This window comes from Chlorocebus sabaeus, chromosome 25, assembly GCF_047675955.1.
Source record: "Chlorocebus sabaeus isolate Y175 chromosome 25, mChlSab1.0.hap1, whole genome shotgun sequence".
Classification (NCBI taxonomy): Eukaryota; Metazoa; Chordata; class Mammalia; order Primates; family Cercopithecidae; genus Chlorocebus; species Chlorocebus sabaeus.
This window is the reverse complement of record NC_132928.1, coordinates 78,274,233-78,292,992: the sequence shown is the minus strand read 5'-3', so window position 1 is coordinate 78,292,992 and position 18,760 is coordinate 78,274,233. Positions and strand designations below refer to the sequence as shown.

The following is an 18,760-nucleotide window of genomic DNA, read 5'->3' as shown; positions in this document are numbered from 1 at the left end:
TCAGAGTATAGACATCTTTGACTTAATAAGATATTGCCATGGTCAGGTGTGGTGGTTCACGCCTGTAATCCCAGCACTTCGGGAGGCCGAGGCGGGTGGATCACTTGAGGCCAGGAGTTCGAGTACAGCCTGGCCAACATAGCGAAACCCTGTCTCTACTAAAAATACAAAAATTAGCCGGTCATGGTGGTGCACGCCTGTAATCCCAGTTACTTGGGAGGCTGAGACAAGAGAATCACTTCAACCCAGGAGGCAGAGGTTGCAGGGAGCTGAGATCGGGCCACTGCACTCCAGCCTGGGTGACAGAGCAAGACTCTGTCTCAAAAACAAAACAACAAATAAAAAGATATTGCCAGATGGTTTCTCATGGGATCGAATCAATTTTCATTTCCATCACCAGTGTAAAAGCGTTCTCACCAATCTACATCTTTGCCAATATTTCACATTCTCTGACTTTTAACATTTTTGAAAAGAATAACAATCACCAGTGATACTGACCAAGATGAAATTCTCAGTATGATTTGAAAAGTTATTGACATTTACACTCTCATATTTAACATGTTGTCAGGCACTTCTGCAAATCACTGTTTATGTGGCTATCAGTGAATCTTTGTTAAGGTTCTCCTGTAGGGCAAGTTCATCAGACAGCTTTGCTGAAGAGGAATTATTTTAGCTAAGTATATTCATTTTAGCTGAATCATTTAGAAGAATGAGTAGAAGTTTGCCAATTAAAAATGGAAAAAGAAATGACTCGGTTATGGAGAATGAAACATTCTCATGAACTGTTGTAAATGACTATAATCTCACGGTAAACTTGTACCACATATGTGTAGACCATGCTTTCATGTGGTATTTGTTTATACCAGGTCCCTGAAAGAAACAGAATCTTATGGCTTTGCATTAAACTAAGTTGGCTATTGCTCTAAAAGCAAACATTTTTGCAAAGTACACACTGTAACACAATCACAGATAATTTGTAAAATAAAATGTACCTTAACTCAAAATGACAGGGACGTAATCATCTTTAATCAGCTGTGGTTTTCACCAGGCAGCTGGGTCAGAACAGCAGGCAATCAGTAAAAAGGAGAAAATACAGTTTTGTTACGTTTTTTCTAATATATATAAATGGCATCAAATCTTAGAATTCAATGACTAATGACTTAAATGACTTGAAAAATTTTCTTAAATTACTAATTCTCCTCATTAATTCTCCTTTCTGATGGCAAAGTCACCACTGAAAGTGAGAGGTGAAGCCAGCTGGATTTCCTGGGTTGAGTGGGGACTTGGAGAACTTTTCTGTCTAGTTAGAGGATTGTAAACATACCAATCAACGTTCTGTGTCTAGCTAAAGGATTGGAAATGCACCAATCAGCACTCTGTTAAAATGCACCAGTCAGTGCTCTGTGTCTACCTAAAGGATTGTAAATGCACCAATCAGCACTCTGTAAAATGGATCAATCAACATTCTGTAAAATGGAGCAATCAGCACTATGTAAAATGGACCAATCAGCAGGACGTGGGTGGGGCCAAATAAGGGAATAAAAGCTGGCCACCCGAGCCAGCAGCGGCAACCTGCTCGGGTCCCCTTCCATGCTGTGGAAGATTTGTTCTTTCACTCGTCACGATAAATCTTGTTGCTGCTCACTCTTTGGGTTTGTACTACCTTTATGAGCTGTCTCATTCACTGCGAAGGTCTGCGGCTTTACTCCTGAAGTTAGTGAGACCACGAACCCACCAGGAGGAACAAACAACTCTGGATGCGCCACCTTTAAGAGCTGTAACACTCACTGCAAAGGTCTGCGGCTTCACTCCTGAAGTCAGCGAGACCATGAACCCACTGGAAGGAAGAAGCTCCAGACACATCTGAACATCTGAAGGAACAAACTCTGGACACACCATCCTTAAGAACTGTAACGCTCAGCACGAGGGTCTGCGGCTTCATTCTTGAAGTCAGCGAGACCAAGAACCCACTGGAAGGAACCAATTCCAGACACATTTTGGCAACCACAAAGGGACTATCGACTATTGCCAAGCAGTGAGTACCACTGGACCCCTTTCACTTGCTATTGTGTCCTATTTTTCCTTAGAATTTGGGAGCTAAATACTGGGTACCTATCGGCCAGTTAAAAGCAACTAGCGTGGCCACCGGACTACAGACACGGGTGTCAGGCTTTCTGGGAAAAGGCTCTCTAGTGTTGGTTTGCCTGGAACCAGCTTCCGCTTTTCCTGTACTTCTGGGTTGAGCCAAGGGTTGACAGGGAGGAAAGCCATTTAGCTCCGGGATCTCCACAACAAGTTGGTTGACCCTGTGGCCATAAGTGGAACTCTCAAAGTTAGGTCGCCCAAGTGAAACTCACCCATATAGCCTTCTATCCTGACCTTTGCCTCCTGGGTCCTAATACCTGTCAGGCAAACTTCCTCTTGCCACTCTTCTCCAAGGCTAGTCCTGCTTCTAAAAACCACTCCCTGTCTCTGGTGCTTTTCTAGTTTCTCCTATAAGAATGATTTCTAGTATAAACTTCAGGACTCTGTTACCTTCTTTAGGCTCCCGGGCTCACCAATCAGAAAGACATAATTTTTGCCCAAAGCCCTATCATGGCGGCGGGGGGGGGGGTCACTATCTGGAATTTTAGGATCCCTCCTCAGACTAGCAGGCCTGACAAAAGCTAATCCTCATGCTAGGATATGGGGAGCCTCAGAAATTATATCCTTTCTATTCAAGCGAGGACAAAAGGTGTCAGTCTTCCAACCCTGGAGATCCCTTCCCTCCCTCAGGGTATGGCCCTCCACTTCATTTTTGGGGCATAACATTTTTTAGGACAGGGGCAAAGTCCCAATACTAACAGGAGAATGCTTAGGACTCTAACACATTTTCAAGAATGCATCAGTAAGGGCCACTAAATCCAATTTTTCTTGGTTCTCTTTGTGGTCTGGGAGTACAGGCAAGGGTGCAGGTTTTCAAGAATGAGTCGGTAAGGACCACTAAATCTGACTTTCTTCATTCCGCCCTGTGGTCTAGGAGGAAAACTAGTGTTTCTGCTGCTGGGTCAGTGAGCACAACTATTCCGATCAGCAGGGTCCAAGGACTGTTGCAGATTCTTGGGCAAGAGGTGTTTCTGCTGCTGCGTTGGTGAGTGCAACTATTCCGATCAGCAGGGTCCAGGGGCCGTTGCAGGTTCTTGGGCAGGAGGAGAAACAAACAAACCAAAACCGTGGGCGGTTTTGTCTTTCAGATGGGAAACACAGGTATCAACAGGCTCACCCTTGAAATGCATCCTAAGCCATTGGGACCAATTTGACCAGCAAACCCTGAAAAAGAGGCGATTCATTTTTTTCTGCACTACGGCTTGGCCCCAGTACTCTCTCTGATGGGGTAAAATGACTACTTGAGGGAAGTATAAATTACAACACTATCCTGCAGCTTGACCTTTTCTATAAGAGGGAAGGCAAATGGAGTGAAATACCTTATGTCCAAGCTTTCTTTTCATTGAAAGAGAATCCACAACTATGTAAAGTTTGTAATTTATATCTCACAGGAGGACCTCTCAGCTTACCCCCATATCCTAGCCTCCCTATAGCTCCCCTTCCTATTAATGATAAGCCTCCTCTAATCTCCCCTACCCAGAAGGAAACAAGGAAAGAAATCTCCAAGGGACCACAGAAAGCCCCGGGCTATCAGTTATGTACCCTTCAAGTTGTAGTGGGAGGGGAATTTGGCCCAAACTGGGTACATGCCCCCTTCTCCCTCTCTGATTTAAAGCAGATCAAGGCAGATGTGGGGAAGTTTTCAGATGATCCTGATAGGTACACAGACATCCTACAGGGTCTAGAGCAAACCTTCGATCTCACTTGGAGAGATGTCATGCTATTGTTAGATCAAATCCTGGCCTTTAATGAAAAGAATGTGGCTTTAGTTGCAGCCAGAGAGTTTGGAGATACCTGGTGTCTTACTCAAGTAAATGATAGAATGACAGCAAGAAAGGGACAAATTCCCTACCGGTCAGCAAGCCATCCCCAGTACGGATCCCCACTGGGACCTTGACTCAGATCATAGGGACTAGAGTTGCAAACATCTGTTGACCTGTGTTCTATAAGGACTAAGGGGAATTAGGAAAAAGCCCATGAATTATTCAATGATGTCTACCATAACTCAGGGAAAGAAAGAAAATCCTTCTGCCTTCCTCAAGCAGCTAAGGGAGGCCTTAAGAAAATATACTCCCCTGTCATCTGAATCACTTGAGGGTTAATTGATCCTAAAAGATAAGTTTATTTCCCAGTCAGTCACAGATATCAGGAGAAAGCTCCAAAAGCGAGCCCTGGGCCCTGAACAAAATCTGGAGGCATTATTAAACCTGGCAACCTTGGTGTTCTGTAATAGGTACCAAGAGGAACAGGTCAAAAGGAAAAGCGAGATCAGAGAAAGGCCACAGCCTTAGTCATGGCCCTCAGACAAACAAACCTTGGTGGTTCAGAGAGGACAGAAAATGGCGCAGGCCAATCACCTGGTGGGGCTTGTTATCAGTGTGGTTTGCAAGGACACCTTAAAAGAGATTGTCCAACAAGAAGCAAACTACCCCCCTGCCCATATCCACTATGCCGAGGCAATCACTGGAAGGTGCACTGCCCCAGAGGACAAAGGTTCTCTGGGCCAGAAGCCCCCAACCAGATGATCCAACAACAGGACTGAAGGTGCCTAGGGCAAGTGCCAGTTCATGTCATCACCCTCACTGAGCCCCAGGTACGTTTAACCATTAGGGCCAGGAAACTGACTTCCTCCTGGACACTGGCACAGCTTTCTCAGTGTTAATCTCCTGTCCTGGACGACTGTTCTCATGATCTGTTACCATCCGAGGAATCCTGGGACAGCCTGTAACACTCACCATGAGGGTCCGTGGCTTCATTCCTGAAATCAGCAAGACCTCCTCAGTTGTAATTGGGAGACTTTGCTACAGATAGTAAGTATGCTTATCTAATCCTACATGCCCATGCTGCAATATGGAAAGAAAGGGAGTTCCTAACCTCTGGGGGAACCCCCATTAAATACCACAAGGAAATCATGGAGTTATTGCAAGCAGTGCAAATATCTAAGGAGGTGGCAGTCTGACACTGCTGAAGCCATCAAAAAGGGGAAGGAGAGAGGAGAACAGCAGCATAAGTTGCTAGCAGAGGCATGGAAAGACCAGCAGAAAGGAAAGAGAGAAAGAGACAGAAAGTCAGAGAGAGAGAGAGAGAAAGAGAGGAAGAGACAGAGACAAAGAGGGAGTCAGAAAGAGAGAGACAAAGAAGAAGTCAAAGAGAAAGAAAGACAGATGGAAGCAGTAAAGAAAAAACAGTGTACCCTACCCCTTTAAAAGCCAGGGTAAATTAAAAACCTATAATTGATAATTGAAGGTCTTCTCCATGACCCTTTAACACTCCAATACCACCTTGTTGTCAGTGTAAACAAGGGCATAGCCCAAAAGCACTGAGGCCACTGACAACCCTAGCCTTCCTATCAAAAATCCTTAGCCCAGGAGGTTTCCTATCAGGGGATCTAAATCTTAATTAATTACTATACAAAGGTTCGACCAGATCTAGGAGGAACTCCCTTCAGGATAGGACAATAAATGGTTCCTCCTGGGCGATTAAGGGAAAAAGACACAATGGTTATTCAGTAAGTGATAAGGAAACTCTTGTAGAAGCAGAGTTAGGAAAATAGCCTAATAATTGGTCTGCTCAACCCTGCGAGTTGTTTGCACTCAGCCAAGCCTTAAAGTACTTACAGTATTAGGAAGGAGCCAAATATACCAATTTCAAGTTAATATGGCCTGAATGAGGTCTTATTAATAGCAAAGAATAACTGAAATCCCAGACTTACAAGGTTTTCAACAAAAGTAAAGTTTGCTAAAAGTTAACAGTGTAACATGTATTACCCTACTACCACACACTCTCAAAGGACTTCTGAGACAGTTTGCAAGAAATAACAAAATCTATCCTTACTCTACCAATCAGCACTCTGTGTTTAGCTAAAGGATTGTAAATGCGCCAATCAGCACTCTATAAAAATGCACCAATCAGCGCTCTGTGTCTAGCTAAAGGATTGTAAACGCACCAATCAGCACTCTGTAAAATGGACCAACCAGCACTTTGTAAAATGGACCCATCAGCAGGATGTGGGTGGGGCCAAACAAGGAAATAAAAGCTGGCCACCCAAGCCAGCAGCAGCAACCCACTTGGGTCCCCTTCCACGCTGTGGAAGCTTTGTTCTTTCACTCTTCACAATAAATCTTGCTGCTGCTGCTGCTCACTCTTTGGGTTCGCACTACCTTTATGAGCTGTAACATCACTGCAAAGGTCTGTGGCTTCACTCCTGAAGTCAGCGAGACTACGAACCCACCAGAAGGAAGAAGCTGCGGACACATTTAAACATCTGAAGGAACAAACTCCGGACACAACATCTTTAAGAACTGTAACACTCACCACGAGGGTCCGTGGCTTCATTCTTGAAGTCAGCAAGACCAAGAACCCACCAGAAGGAACCAATTCCGGACACAAAAGTAATACATATTTTGAGATTAATAGTTTAAAAAAGTCAAAGAATACTGAAAAATGTTGACTTAAGTTGAGTACACACGCATGTTGCATGGAGAAAGGATTGAGGAGAAAGATAAATACTTGAGGCTTGTCAACTGGAAAAAAAATCACACATGAAAATGTTTCTTTCAAATCTTCTGGAAAGAAATGCAAATATCTCAAACAGTAAAACATCACAGTAACCTACATACCACTGACTTGAAGGAAATCATGGAATGACACAATTTTATTAAGAAGCATTTATACGTTACATAGATTACAGAAAATTCTAAACAGTTACTATCTAGAACACTGACTGTCCCTAAAAATAAAAAGATTTGTTTAGCTCTTCCCAGCTCCTCTGTCTCCCTCCTTTGTCAAAATCACAATTGCTTCCAAACTGGTCTCACAAATTTTCCTCTTGCCAGAGCAATACTTTCAAGACATAAATCATATCACTCCATTTCCCCCAATAGAATCTTTCAATGGCTGGATACTTGCATTTAGAGTAAAATGAAAATTCCTTATAAAGTATACACATTTGTAGAGCTTCTATAATCAGAAAACATTTTCTATCATCTCATGGTCACTGTGTTCTAAGAATGCTGGGGCACTGGGGCATTTCCTCTGCCTGAAATGCCTCTGTCTCCTCCTTCATTTCCTTTCCAACACCACCCCCTCCATCAAACACATACCCCTTTTCCACTCAGAATCTTCCTGCCTGTCTATGTGGGATTGATCTGCCCACTACCTACGTCTATGTCTTTACTGGTTTCCGCTTCTCTTTACTCAGCCAGTATTTGAATCATGTCAGATTGCTCAAAATTCGAAGACACATTAATTTCATCTCATTGAACTTGGTGGCCCATCTATTCAAATTTTCTCCTATAAATTTTTTCATCTGGTATTTATACTTCATGACTCAATTCTCATGGTACTACCTAACTCAAGCCTGTTCTAACCGATTAGACAGAATTAGGCTCACTCTCCACTCTGCCCCCTGCTCCTACTTTCTCACGGTTGTTACTATACTTCCGTGCAATTATATTTGTATGTTTGTCTTCTCAACCTTCCCTGAAGGGTTCTGTGCAGTGAACCCCAAAAGGAAGCGGTGTTTGTGTTGAGCTAAAGGGGTGAGCTCTGGATCAGCTTCCTCAGGCCCAGATCCAGCCTCAGCTTGCACTATGTGACCTTTTGTAGGGCATTTACTATCTCTAACTTGCAGTTACCCAATCACTAAAGAGAGGATTAATGATCCTCTCTATGGCATAGGGATTAGATGAGCTAATACATGTAAAATAGTGATACAGAGTAGTCATAGCAAGTTACTTTGAAAGACGTATCAGAATTACCAGCTGGGAGGCTTTTTCAAACCACGTATGTGCACAGTCTTCACCCTGGTTGTGAATTCTGCTGCAATGAGTCCCATCTCAGGTGTGAATATTTTATATCTGTTAGATACATACCTGATATAAATTGAGAGACTTCTGGGATCAGGAACCAGTAAATAATCAAAGTCCAAATGGTTACAGGATGGGTGACTTTGCTCATGCTCTTTCCCATTCTTGAAATTCTATTTTTTTTTTCCTCTTGGGAGAATTTGACAGATCTTTCTAAGTCCAATTTAAATATAATTTTCCAAGTATACCTAACAACGACTACTTCTGTGTTTCTATATAATGAAAAAAATTGTATACTGCATAGTGGTTATTCATATCATCAACGATCCTCTTTTTAGTCTATGAGCTATGGGGAAAGAATCTACTTTTTATTTTCTGTTAATTTAATAAACATTTGTTACATGATTAAGGTATGAGATCATAATGTCTCTAAGATTCTATACTAATCTAAATTTCATACATTTTATTATTCTGTTTTACTTTAAGAAACAATTCACCCATTAAAATTAATCAGTTTTCCTTCTAGAAAGCATTTTTATAACATTTGGTAATATTGAGAACTTGAAAAAATGTTCATTGCCTTTGATCCAGTAATTATAAATCTGAATCTACATTAAAGAAACAACCAGAGATACAACTTTTAAAAGGGCTATGAATAAGAATGTCCAACATGATATACTTAAGAGTAGTGAAAACTGGGAGGAGTCTAATTTCCTACAAGAATCAAATTACTCACTAAATTACAGCACATTCATGAGACAAATTATGAAACCATCCTAAGCAGTTTTTGAAGTATATTAAATACTATGGAAAAATGTTTCTGCTATAATTTTCAGTGAGGAAAAATGTAAGATATAAAGGTGAATACAGAAGTCCAGTCAAACAGAACTTACAATGAATTTATAGCCTGAGCTTTCCCTCTGTTGAAAACACAGAGCAGTGAATGGTAACATATAAAGAGGAAACTAAGCAGACATAGTATGCTTTTAAAAAATGTAAATATCTCCTTGGACCAGAAATAGTAGAGGAGCCCAAGTTAATAAACAGGGCAGAAGTAGAAGTCACCGAACTGTGATTGTGGAGGAATAAGTAAAGATCTTGGCTTATGTGGGGACTGGGGATGGGAGAGAATAGATAGGAGGGAAAGGAACCAGTCTCTGTACTGGAAACCCAGAGTGGTAACTGGTCTCCCAAACTCATGCAAGGAGGATGAAAACATCTACAATTCACGGCTTCCTAGGGCTGTAGACCACATGCAACTCTATGCCTGGGGCAGCAAGGGTAAGTAGCCAGAGCTTCCCAGCCCAGACCCCAGTCAGGTCATTCACTAGTGTGGAGACTGGATCTACAATAAACCTAATATGTCCACAGGGCAGGAGCTCTATGCTGCTGCTAGAAGCTTTGGTTGTGACTTGGGTACCAAAGGCAGACCAAGTTAAAGCAATTGAAGAAAACATCAAAAGACAGTGAACGATTTTGGGGGTCAGGAGAAGGGAGTCAGGGAGGGACACATTCCCTGATAGGTCTCTATCACAATTCTTCAACTCTGCAGTTGTAACACAAACACAGTCATAGCTAATATGTATATGATTGGCCGTGGCTGTGTTCCAACTGAATAATTTTATTTACAAAAGAGGACAGGTGTAGCCCATAGGCCATAATTTCCTGACTTTTTTTTTTTTTTTAAAGACTAGTCAAGTGCAGTAGTGAGAAGGGGGTAAAGAATAGAATGAACAGTTCAATCTGCAATTGTGAACTTGACACCTTTATAAAAATCATCATTCTAACACCACATAGGAAACTAGTGATTCTGAAGGACAACTTACAAAAATCACTAAGTGGAAGATGAATTCATTTCAGATGAAACAAAAGCTGAAAAGGACTTTAATATATTTTTACAAATATCAATGAGATAAAAGGAAGATAAATATCCAAAACAAGAATAAGAAATTAGAGGCAAAATGAATATGATAAAAACGTATTAGGAATCTTGGAAACAAGAATCATTATGATTTAAAGTAACTGCACTGATAACATAAACATTAGAATTAACGGAGTCAAGAGAGAATGAATGAACTAGAAGATAATGATGAGGAATGCATGAAGATAATAGCAAAAGGTGGAAGGTGATTTTAAACATATGAACGAGATGTTAGGAGACATGGGGATTAGATCAAGGGGCTAAAAGGGATTAGACCAATGTACATCTAAAAGGAGTTTCAGGAAAAAAGAGAAAAGTGAAGTAATACTTGGGCAGACATAATAATTGGGCTGAGAAATTTTTCTACACATTAAGGAAGCCATCAGTATTTTAACAGGAAGCTCTAAATACAGAGCAATACAAAAAAATTTAAAAGAATATATTCATACCATACACATCCAAGGAAAGCCAAAATGAATAAGGACAATAAGAAGATTATATAACTCATCAGAGAGAAGACAGCTTATGTACAAAAAAATGAAAATTACTGACAACACATCTATCAGTAATAAGAGGTGCCGGAAGAAAACAAAAATATCTTCAAAATACTGATGAAAAGTCAGTCAGTCTAGAACTCTATTTCTGGTGAAACTATCATTCCAAAACAAGGGGGAACAATTTTTTTCAGTTTGAGATGGAGTCTTGCTCTGTCACTCAGGCTGAAGTGCAGTGGTGCAATCTCCACTCACTGGAACCTCTGCCTTCCAGGTTCAAGCAATTCTCCTGCCTCAGCCTCCCGAGTAGCTGGCATTACAGGCGCCCACCACCATATCCGGCTCATTTTCGTATTTTTAGTAGAGACATGGTTTCACCATGTTGGTCAGGCTGGTCTTGAACTCCTGACCTCAAGCAATCCACCCGCCTTGGCCTCCCAAAGTGCTGGGATTACAGGCGTGAGTCACGGCGCCTGGCCTGGACTAATTTTAACACCCACCCACTCACACTGAAAGAACATCAAATGTGAAGCTCGGGGTGGGGGGTGGGGGTGGGGGGAGTATGAGATGCAACAATGGTAGCACAGTAATTATTTAACTATATTCATAAATGTTATTACCTAATAATTATTAAACAGCAGTAATGTTTTTAAGAAAAATGACAGTACCCAAAGTCTGGAAAAAAATTGAAAAGAAAGTAGAAGGAGTTCAATTGCTAGTTAGAATGTTCTAAAACATTCATCTTATTTAGAAGAATACACTACATAAATTTATAGCAAGTTATAAAATTGTATAGTTTACAAAATATGTTAACATTTAGGATTACCAAGTAAATTAACAGGAATACTGTGTACATTTTCTTAAACGTTATTGGAGGTGTTAGGAAGAGAATATTTAAAAATTTATCAACTAGACAATCAGAAAGAAAATATTAATAGAATATATGTAAATAAATAAAATTAAATTATCCTATTACAAACCAGAAAACGAGTGAACAAAAATTGCAGTAATTATGTGCATCATGATCCCAATAGAATAATTCATATATGTATGCACATGCGATAAACACTCACCTACCAGATATAAACAGAACAAAATATAAGAATTATTTATCATTGAACTATAGAAATACAAATGTTTTCTTCTCTACATTTTTTGAGGTTGTCTAAAGTTCCTATGCTAAATAGATATTAATATTAAAATATAACTTAAAAATGGTAAAGATGGTAAATTTTATATTTTACTTCAATAAAATTTTTTTAATTAAAAAAATCATAAAACAGTAGTGTTGCCTTATCCATGGAGAATACCTTCCAAGATCCCCAGTGGATGCTTGGAGCAGCAGATAGTACTGAAACCTATATATACTATACTTTTTCCTATACATACATACCTATGCTATAGCTTAATTTATAAACTAGGCATGGTAAGAGATTAAAAAAAATAATAATAGAACAATTATAACAATATACTCTAAAAGTTCCATGCATGTGGTCTCTCTGTCTCAAAACATTTTATCATACTATACTCACCCTTTTTGTGATCTGTTCGTCTGATAACGAAGATGGCTCCTAAGTCAGGGGTCCTCAGCCCCTAGGCCACAGACGGGTACTGGTCTGTGGCCTGTTAGGAGCCAGGCGACCCAGCAGGAAGTGAGTGGCCAGCGAGCAAGCAAAGCTTCATCTCTATTTACAGCCGCTCCTCATCACAAGCATTACCGCCTGAGCTCTGCCTCCTGTCAGATCAGCGGCAGCCTTAGACTCTCATAGGAGCCAGAACCCTACTGTGAACTGCGCATGTGTGGGATCTAGGTTGTATGCTCCTTAGGAGAATCTAATGTCTGATGATCTGTCACTGCCTCCCATCACCCCCAGATGGGACCAGCTAGCTGCAGAAAAAGTTGTTTAGGGCTTCCACTGATTCTACATGATGGTGAGTTGTATAATTACTTCATTATATATTACAATGTAATTATAATAGATGTAAAGTGCACAATAAATGCAACGCGCTTGAATCATCCTGAAACCATCTCCCTGGCTTGTCCATGGAAAAACTGTCTTCCATGAAACTGGTCCCTATTGCCAAAAAGCTTGGGTTCGTAAGTGACGAACAGGTGGGTAGTGTATACAGCAAGAATACGCTGAACTAAGCGAGGATCCACGTGCCAGAAGGGATGAAGGCAGAGGGCGGGAGAGTTCATCATACCACTCAGAATGGTGCCCAATGCAAAACATATGAATTGTTTATTTCTGAAATTTTCCACAATATTTTTGGATCAAGGTTGACTGTGGGTAACTGAAACCAAGGAAAGTAAAGAATTGGATGGGCGGGGAGGACTACTGTAAAATGCTAGTTTTATAAAAGCTTATTTGTTTCCTCTCCTCAAACATAAGGGGAAAAAAGGAAATATCAGAAATGAACAATTTACATGTAATAGTTACAAAGTAGTAGCTGTAAGCCAAAGATTAAATATAGACAAAATGGAGAACTGGTTTTTCCTATAAATCTCTGGACATGGACATTGCTTCCACTTGAAGGTATAGTTAATGAATTTTAAACGTGTTTTCAACTCAGATATTGAAAAGAGAGAGAGAGAGTGTGTGAGTGCAGGGAGGAAGAACAGAAAGAAAGAGGATACAGAGAAGAACTTGCATGAGAACATTCTCCTCCAGTTCCGGTAACTTAATTACTCAATGCTCTGTGCATGTTGAGTTGATTTAAGTCATGTGGCAAATGCTACAATTCCTATTCAAGAAATGCACTGGAACAGAGTCATCATTTGGCATGACTACATCAAGGAAAGCTGCTGACAGCCAGAAGAGATCAAAAGCAGATCAGGTTGCTTAACGAACTACAAGTCACTGAGCTAAGAAAGCCAGGGAAGCACCCTGAGGAAATATGGAAATCTTGGGAGTGAGCAGAGAAACTAAACACAGTGGATGTTATTATAAAATGCTAAAATGAGATTCAGTTGTCTCATTAAAATGTCTGAGCCATAACACATTATTTTTCAGCCTTTCCTTAGAAATAAAAACCAAGTCTCTAAGCAGAAACAGAAGTGCTAGAGCCAGTAGATGAGCTACTATGATTACTGCTTATCTGTCTTTATCAAACTAATCACACTGCTTATTCTATGTTTACCTTATTATGAATGGCCAAGATTTATTGGATATTTATTGTATGAAAGGTATTGAGAGAAATGCTTTATATATATTATCTTATTTTCTAAACCTTTTTATAACAACTTGCCTTTGGGGAACAAAATGTGGCTGTATGAATCCTCTTAAATGAACGCCCTCACTTGATCATGTAGAAGGAATCATTTTTGTCAGGAGTTCGAGACCAGCCTGGCCAACAAGGCAAAACCCTGTCTCTACTAGAAATATAAAAAATTAGCTGGAAGTGGTGGCATATGCCTGTAATCCCAGCTACTCGCAAGGCTGAGGCAAAAGAATTGCTTGAACCCAGGAGGTGGGGAGGCGGAGGTTGCAGTGAGCCGAGATTGTGCCACTGCACTCCAGCCTGGGCAATAGAGCAAGACTGTCAAAAAAAAAAAAAAAAAAAAAAAAAAAAGAAAGAAAAGAAAAAGAAGAAGAAAAAGAATCATTTTTAACAGGCTACTTTGATCAAAGTAGACATTATTTCAAAGTAATTGTTCCTAAAATAACATAATCCAATAATTTTCCATTTGACTCCCATTTAGTCAGATGGACGTACATATCTATTTATATCCCTCTCATTCCTAAAAAGGACATGAGGCAGATTTCATGCGTTGTTGATATGAAATTCTACATTTGGATATATCTTCATTTCCCAGTAACTGAATTTATATTTCAGTCCATAAGATTTCCTTCCTCGTATCATAAAACATGTTGTTTTTCATGGAAAATCCCACATTTTAGAAAAGCAAAAAAAAAAAAAAAAAAATGAGGTAAATTATGATTTGTCAGTTTTTAATCCTCAGAGTTGGACAGCTTTGTAAATAGCTCTTCGAGCTGATTCCATTTTTTAAGAAGAGTAATATATAATCACATTATTTCATCAACTATAGTATCATTTCTCCAACCTTCCCTGTAAGCTCCTCAAAGGTAAATGCCATTCTTCTGTTACTAACACAGTACCCCAGCCTTGCATTTCTCAAAATACGTTTCAGTGACTACAGAATACACCAGAGATTCTGTGAAAAAAGTGCTCTGTAATGAATGGGACAATTGCAAACCTCCCTATTTTTTGTTTTTGTTTTTTTGGAGGATACCATGAAGTCCTTTTAACTTTAACTTAGCAGTTTCTACATTCATTTGGTCATGAGACTCCCCATTTCAACAAATTCTATCAAATTGTAACAAGCTGTGTTCAGACTGAGGAAAATACTGTGCCAGGCAAATGTGATCATTGTTGACCAAGGGCACAGGTCTGATGATATCTGAAAGATAAGTTCATCTTTCCCTGATATAAAGTGTAAACCTTCAGGGTTAAAATTGTCTCTTTAAACTCTGAGGTACTCAAAAATTGCTAAGATGCTCCTTCAATATCTCATCTTCTATGCTACCAAATGTAGGCACCTAGCACTTGGAGTTGGCAAATGCAGATGTCAAAATAGTATTCAGAGGCGCTGGCTGCTTGTCTTTTTCTTTCTTTCTTTCTTTCTTTTTTTTTTTTTTTTTTTGAGATGGAGTTTCACTCTTGTTGCCCAGGCTGAAGTACAATGGTGTGATATCGGCTCACTGCAACCTCTGCCTCCTAGGTTCAAGCAATTCTCCTGCCTCAGCCTCCCAAGTAACTAGGATTATAGGCATGCACCACTACGCCCAGCTACTTTGTATTTTTAGTAGAGACGGGGTTTCTTCATATTGGTCAGTCTGGTCAAGAACTGCCAACCTCAGGTGATCCGCCCACCTCAGCCTCCCAAAGTGCTGGGATTACAAGTGTGAGCCACCGTGCCCGGCTGGCTGCTTGTCTTTTCAAACTCACTACCTGGTGTTAGGTAAGTATTTCTTTTTAGCTCTAAGTCTTGCGAGAACTTGCCATTTTCATAGTTACATGTATATTTAATGCCTATAGTAAGAAGTTGTGTATTTATCTTAAGGAAGTGGGATAACATTCCAAAGTGATGTGACTCCAGAAAGCAAACATAAATCCTGATATCCCGATAATAGAGTCACCCATTCTGCTCCTTTATCAAATCACCTATAAACTATGAAATCCCACTTTACGAGACTGAACTATTGATTGAAGTGGGAAGTATTTTCCAGATGCCCCAGAAATGCCTCTAGCACCACCTCATAGTGTGTGTAAATTTCATAAGCAAACCAAGATGCCTGTCTTCAGGTTGAAGTATAATACTATAGCATGAGTGTTTTCTTTCTGTTGCTTTAAGAATTCATTCTTAGCTTAAAATGCACAGTACCATAAGATTATACAAATGTAATATAGTTTTATTTATTATTATTGTACAAAAAACAGAGCAAGTCAAGGCAGTCTTTCTTGGCCTCAGCCAATGAGCACCAACTTGTAAGGCTCCAACAGGGTACGTCTAGGTGACAGAATTTCAGCCCTCTTCCACAGCGATGACTGTAACCTCTGTGGATCCACAGCACCTAGCAAATGTCTGATAGGAGCCAGGTCTATAATAAATGTTGTTGAATATATAAGAACTGTAAGCATACTACATAATGTCCCTATGCTCACTGAAATCCATTTTAAAATATCTGTGACTAGAATATAACAACTCTATGAATTTGATTACAGATCAGTATCTTTGGACACACATATCTCAAAATTGGGAGTCTCTTAAAAAGTTCTATGTTTTTTGGTTTCTGGATAGGGGTAACCAGGCCTTTTCTTTTCGTATAGTAACACAATATCAAATGAAAAGCTCAGGTAAATGTATTTACTCCTTATCTCTATGTAATACAGCAAGAAAGAAGCTGAAATAGATAGCTGAGGTGTTCACAACTCAATAAGAATATCAAGAAAAGGGGGGCAGCAGGAATTTTACTTACAAAATAAAAAAATCTGCAAACTATTTGCTTTTTTGTAAATGCTACTTTTAATTTAGAGATTTGAAAAATTTCAGCCTATTATTCTTCAAAATAATTTTATATAAAGCTTGATTGGTAATAAAACAATATACTTGCACGTGGTTTTTAAGTAGAAGAAGATATTTTGTCCCCAGGAAAGTTCATAAGCCAGAAAATCTTGGGCAAGTACACCAAGGGAAAATGGGGAGGGACTATTTATCTTCCATTATAACAATGACATAATTTGTATCCAACCATGACACGACCAATACCAAAATGTTCTTGGTTATAAAATGAAAATGAAAACAAAATGTAAACTTATTCCTGACAAAACAGATTAACTGAAATAACCAAGGTATTACTTAATAACCAAATTTTTGACACACATAACGTTTTAAACAACCAAAGAATATAGGCAAAATTGTTCTTTTGCCACACACACACAAATTTAGTTCTATAAAGATAAAAAAGATTACTTTTCTCTAAAAACATCGAAAAGTCTGCCTTCTCTCATTAAAAAAGCATAAACAGAAAACATGAGTTCAGGATTTTAAGTTACCTTTCAAGTCTTTCTTCAGTTTTCTGAGATCTTTTTGAAAATCTTCAAACTTCATCTGTGAGGCCTGGAAAAGGTCCTGGGGTTCTGGCAGTGGAAAGAGGCACTGTTCTTTTCCAGCATCCTAATGAACAAAAAACCCCATTCTAGTCAAAGAAATTGGTTATCAACACAAAAAAGAATAATGGCAGGTATCTGCAAACCAAAAACAACAACAAAAAGTACTGCCAAATCATCCAACAAATAAAGAATAATGGAATGTGACTAGATGTAAAAATTGTCTTACCTCATCAAAATTTCGGAGATAGTACGAAACAATATATGACAAAAGGCTTCTGCTATTGTCCTAGGCAGAAAGACCAAAGTCAGTGACAATATTTTTTTAAACTAATTAAATATAAAGTGTTACCAAAAAAGATTCTAGTAAATTCATATATATATACATGAGAACATTTGGAATGTAATGTGAAATTTTATATTTTGAATTGTCTTGGCCATTGTGTCTAAGGAGTTTGATGGCTTAAAAGATTTTTCTCCCCAGTGTTCCAATCTTAGCACAGCTTTAGGGGCAAAGCCTAAACTGTAAATACTTTCCAATTGTTACCCCCCTCAATTAGAAATTTAGCTCATGTCTTGTATATTTTATTATTTTGTGTTTTTATTGTTTTGTTTGATAATTTTTTGTTTTAAAACTACTATCTTAAAGGAAATAATTAAACATTGCTAGCATTGATATATAGCTGAACAAATAGGTACCACTCCAACAGTAACTTTGATGGAGGCTCATTAGCATATAGATTAGGGAAATAAAAAAGCTAAGTATCATTTTAAGTAAAGGGGAGCTTTTAACAATTCCAATATTAAGTAAAGGGGAGCTTTTAACAATTTCAATATTATAATTTGTTATGTCAGCAATTGAGATTTGACAAATTAATACTCATGTGTTTATAAATAAGACAATGTGGGTAGTTCTATTTTAAAAAAGGTAAAATTGTTTCATATCTAACACACTTCAAAAATACCTTTTCACCTCCTTTCTGGTTTATTTAGCGGCATTAATTTTTATTTAACTTTTTTTTGTATTGTTCCAAAGTAGTAGTAGATAATCTGAATTTGAGAGCTCAAGTATATATTTTACTTTAAAAACAAACCCTACGATACAAACTACATTCTCTGGAATGTTTAATACAACCACGATTTTTTCTGTGTCTGTAAAAAGAGCAAAACCTCTTTATAATCAAGTTTGACATGAGTCAGTAATATAGCTATTAAAGACATCCCTCATTAGACAGGATTTGCTTGTAAAATTATTTAAGCAACTTGAGTTCCTTTCTCTCTCCCAACTTGTAATTCAATGAAACGGTTGGCAGCACCTGAATCAATTAACAAAACTAGGCGTGCTGAGAGAAAATTCTAAGTGATCAAAGTAACAGCTCTGTCCATGGAGGTCTATAAACAGTATTAAGGAATAAGTATAGTTATATTTGTTTTACAGAGAAAGAACCAATTCAGGAAGACTTTGCATAGCTCTTCTGAGTACAAGTGAAACTATTTTAAAAACTTATTTCTTGATTACATATTAAAATTGTTATTTTAGATTACCCCTTGATTATCTAAATTAATGACATTTAATCTAATAGAGGATTGAATACGATATATAAACTGATACCAAAAAAGTCCCACAAATAATCTCTTATTTGTATATGATCACTAGAATCTATTTCCAGTTCATTTCTATAATTTAAACACGATATTGATGCTATGAATTTCAATATTATTTGCAAAAGTTGTTTCACTCCAACAAGCAGTTGCTGAGT

General features: G+C 38.7%; 1 protein-coding gene across 2 annotated transcripts in view; it reads right to left on the bottom strand.

The window, feature by feature from the left end:
- FMN2 (formin 2) overlaps positions 1-18,760 on the bottom strand; it is a 399,785-nt gene that overhangs the window by 134,962 nt on the left and 246,063 nt on the right. For both annotated transcript variants that reach the window (XM_037986069.2, XM_073011866.1), the window contains 2 exons: positions 17,230-17,289; positions 16,947-17,067 (listed from right to left, as the gene is read on the bottom strand). In XM_037986069.2, the coding sequence (XP_037841997.2) occupies positions 16,947-17,067; positions 17,230-17,289 (181 nt within the window). The remainder of the gene's footprint in view (positions 1-16,946; positions 17,068-17,229; positions 17,290-18,760) is intronic.